Source organism: Micromesistius poutassou (genome assembly GCF_964030765.1).
Source record: "Micromesistius poutassou genome assembly, chromosome: 5".
Lineage (NCBI taxonomy): Eukaryota > Metazoa > Chordata > Actinopteri > Gadiformes > Gadidae > Micromesistius > Micromesistius poutassou.
In genome coordinates, this window is record NC_140275.1 from 1,595,602 (window position 1) to 1,599,059 (window position 3,458).

General features: G+C 55.6%; 1 protein-coding gene across 1 annotated transcript; it reads right to left on the reverse strand.

Annotated features, from left to right (window-relative positions):
• Nucleotides 1-1,112: 1,112 nt before the first annotated feature.
• LOC311343930 (leucine-rich repeat transmembrane neuronal protein 4) lies at nucleotides 1,113-3,458 on the reverse strand (the record flags this gene model as incomplete). The annotated part of the gene is made up of 3 exons (XM_084468890.1): nucleotides 1,113-1,563; nucleotides 1,726-2,791; nucleotides 3,455-3,458. The coding sequence occupies 3 exons, from the start codon at nucleotides 3,456-3,458 to the stop codon at nucleotides 1,113-1,115; spliced, it is 1,521 nt and encodes a 506-aa protein (XP_084325016.1).

The following is a 3,458-nucleotide window of genomic DNA, read 5'->3' on the forward strand; positions in this document are numbered from 1 at the left end:
TGTCTTGTTAATCAAAGTTAGCGATGCTGCCAAATACGGGGGGGGGGGGGGGGGGGGGGGGGGGGACATGTATGGACAGTGGAAGATAGATGGGCAGCATTATAATGCATGAGGAAAAAAAGAGTACACAGGCAAAAAGATAGCTAATTAAGCATGATCAAATTGATTGGGCATTCTGTCAGGCTCTCTGTCTCACTCATGCCGCAAAGTAGTTTACAGCCAGAACTGCTCTACCGTGAGAAATTACATTTGCACATAACTGTTGCTTTGGGTATATATATATATATATATATATATACGTGTGTGTGTGTGTGTGTGTGTGTGTGTGTGTGTGTGTGTGTGTGTGTGTGTGTGTGTGCGTGCGTGCGTGGGTGCGTGCGTGCGTGCGTGCATGTGTGCGTGTGTGTGTGTGTGTGTTTTCCACTAAGTGGTCCGAGGTGCATCACTACACGGTAAGTAGCCGAAGCACAATCACGTATTAGAGCATTAGCATGCTAAGGAACCAAGGCCGGTGAGATGCATATTTAACTCTTGTAGGTCACTCGGCCCTCTGGTCTTTATGGAGATGGATTCAGCGTGAGCGGGCAGCAGGAGAAGAAGACACTGTATGGCTGCTGGCATCCGTGGAGGAGGTGGAGACGGACACACAAGAACGATCACCGGGGAGACGCACACAACACACAACACACAACACACAGCAGCGACCGAGAAGACACAAAACTTTTTTCTAATGTTTGCCACAAACAAACAAGCCAGACTGCGCCAGCTGTCGGCGCGGACCCCCGGGATCGGGGGGGGCGGGTCACCTGCACAGGGACCCGATCCAGTTACTTTCTATAATTACGTTTTCTACAGAGAGCCATTTCTCATGCTGGAAAACTACAAAGATGTGCTGTTTTAATTAGCCAACCAAGCCGTCGCTAATAAGAAGTTGGTACAAAACTGTTCCCCCGAACGAGGCTCTCTGTGCAGTGACCTTCGCAAAGCCCAAACCCTCTCCCCACAGCCTGAGTCGAGACCAGATGAGGAAAACACATTTTTTCCCATTTCCCTGAGTACATTTACCTCTGGCGCCTCTCTGTGGAAATGGCCTTCTTCTGGAGGTCGCCCGGTCATACCTCACATTCCCTGGAGCCGGAGATGGTGTACGTATAGGGCCCTGTCCCATTCACCAGCACGTCCATCGTCTCAGAGTGGGACGGCTTGTAGTCCACGTAGTACTCCTGCAGGGGAGAGCTCACAGAGCGATTGGTCTCCCGCGCTTTCTTCTGTCTCTTTGTGACCGACGAGCGCTGCTGGAGCTGCTTGATACTGCTGGGGTAGCGCTTCCACGACACGTAGATAACCAGGAGAATTATGGCCACAGATAAGAGCAGGGCCACGGTGCCGGCTATAATCTTGTGAAAGGAGACGTACTCCGTGTCTGCCGGCGGTGGGGGGGCCGCCGCCGGGGACCCCCCCGCGGGAGAGGGGGCGGGGGACGGTGTCTTGTTCCACGTCGACCGTTCCTCCGGCACAGAGGGAGAAGGGGGGGTCGAGGGCTGGAGCAGGGCCGGCACGGCGCTGCCGACGTCCGTGACGTCCGTGGTGTCGGTGGTGAGGGTGGAGGTCGGGGTGACGGAGGTGGGGTCCGCGGTGGCGGCGGCGGCGGTGGTGGTGGTGGTGGACGTAGCGGCGGCGGCGGTGGTGGGTCTGGTTGTCATGGGTGCGATGGTGGCTCTGCACGTTTTGGCCGCCTCCACCACGTCGTCGGCCTTCTCCCCTTGGACCTCCTTGGGGCCGGAGCAGATCATGGCCGACTCCTTGTTGCCCTTGAAGGTGCGCAGCCAGGCCACCAGGGGGCAGATGCTGGGGTTGCAGAACCACACGTTGCCCGCCAGGCTGATGGTGGTGAGGGAGATCCAGGCGTTGACCACCTGCTGGGACACGTTGCTCAGCTTGTTGGAGTCCAGGTTGAGGGTCTGCAGGTTGGGCAGGCACTGGTACGTGCTCGTCTCCAGCTCCTGCAGCTCGTTGCCCGACAGGTCCAGCTTGTGCAGCGAGGTCCACATCCAGGGCATGCCCTGCGTGATGGACTTGATGCGGTTCCACTGCAGGTAGAGCGCCCGGAGGTTGGTCAGGCGGGGGAAGTGGGCGAAGTTGATCTTGGAGAACTGGTTGTGCTCCAAGTGCAGCTCGATCAGCTTCAGGAGGCCGGCGAAGGCGTTGCGCGTCAGACTCCTCAACCGGTTGTAGCCGATGTCCAGGAACTCCAGGTTACGACAATCCAGGAAGACCCGCATGGGCACCGTCTTCAAGGAGTTGGACCTCAGGTGGAGGCTCAGCAGCTTGCGTAGCCCCTGGAACTGCCCCGGCTGCAGCGCCTGCAGCTTGTTGTACGAGAGGTCGAGGTTGCGCAGGTTGGGGATGTCGTGGAACGTGGTGTTCTGCAGCACGGTGATCTTGTTGGAGTTGAGGATGAGCTCCTTGAGCCTCCGGACCCCGTGGAAGGCCTGGCTGTCCACCTCACTGATGTAGTTGTGGTCCAGGTACAGCCAGACCAGCTGGCTGAGCCCGGTGAACTGGCTGGCCCTCAGGCCTGCCAGGCTGTTGTAGCGCAGCGAGAGGCCCTGGGTGCCCACCGAGATGTTGTGGGGCACGTCGCGGAAGGCGCTGGACTCGCAGTAGATGATTTTGCCGTCGCACCGGCAGCTAGGGGTGCAGGGCCGTTCCCGGGCCCCGTTCGGGGGGGTACACAGACAGCTGGGCAGCAGGACGGTGAGAGCAAGCCATCTTAGAAGCAGAGGAAGTCCTGCAGACACACAGAAATACACAAAAACAGACACACACAGAAAGTGAAAAGGCGGGACAAGGGAAACTTCGGTTTTATCTTGCGTGGCGGTTCTGTGACGTGATGGAATAGAATGAAGTGTGATAGAATAGGATAGGACAATAACTAGATAGATTAACTCAATGAGTTCCCATTAAATATCTTACCACCCCACCCCCCATGTAGGCTACGGTGAGTGCATTTATTAAGGTAAATGGGAACATGTTTCATCCGTTTAATTTGCACATCTCTGCTCGGAATGGATATGTAACAGTGTCCCCCTATATATCACTGGGAATTGCGTTTTCCCGGTTACATCAGCAGAAAACGCTGATGCATAATCGAATACATCATGCTCGATCTATAGTTGGTAAAAGGCAATTATGTGAAAGACGTCATTTTAACCTGCAATCAGTGCTCCACTAACGCCGGGCGGATAAACCTGAGATACTGAAAGGTGAACGGTGGGCATCAGTGTTTCAGTCCGCCTCTGGCATTATTCCCCTAAAACGCTACGCATCGCAAGAGGAGATGGAGAAACGGATGCTGCGAGTTTCCAAAGACTCTGATTCCCACCGTGTCCAAAAACAAGAGCTTCATGCAGAAGCGATACATGTCACCTTCACACCGTGCGTGTATACGTACCCAT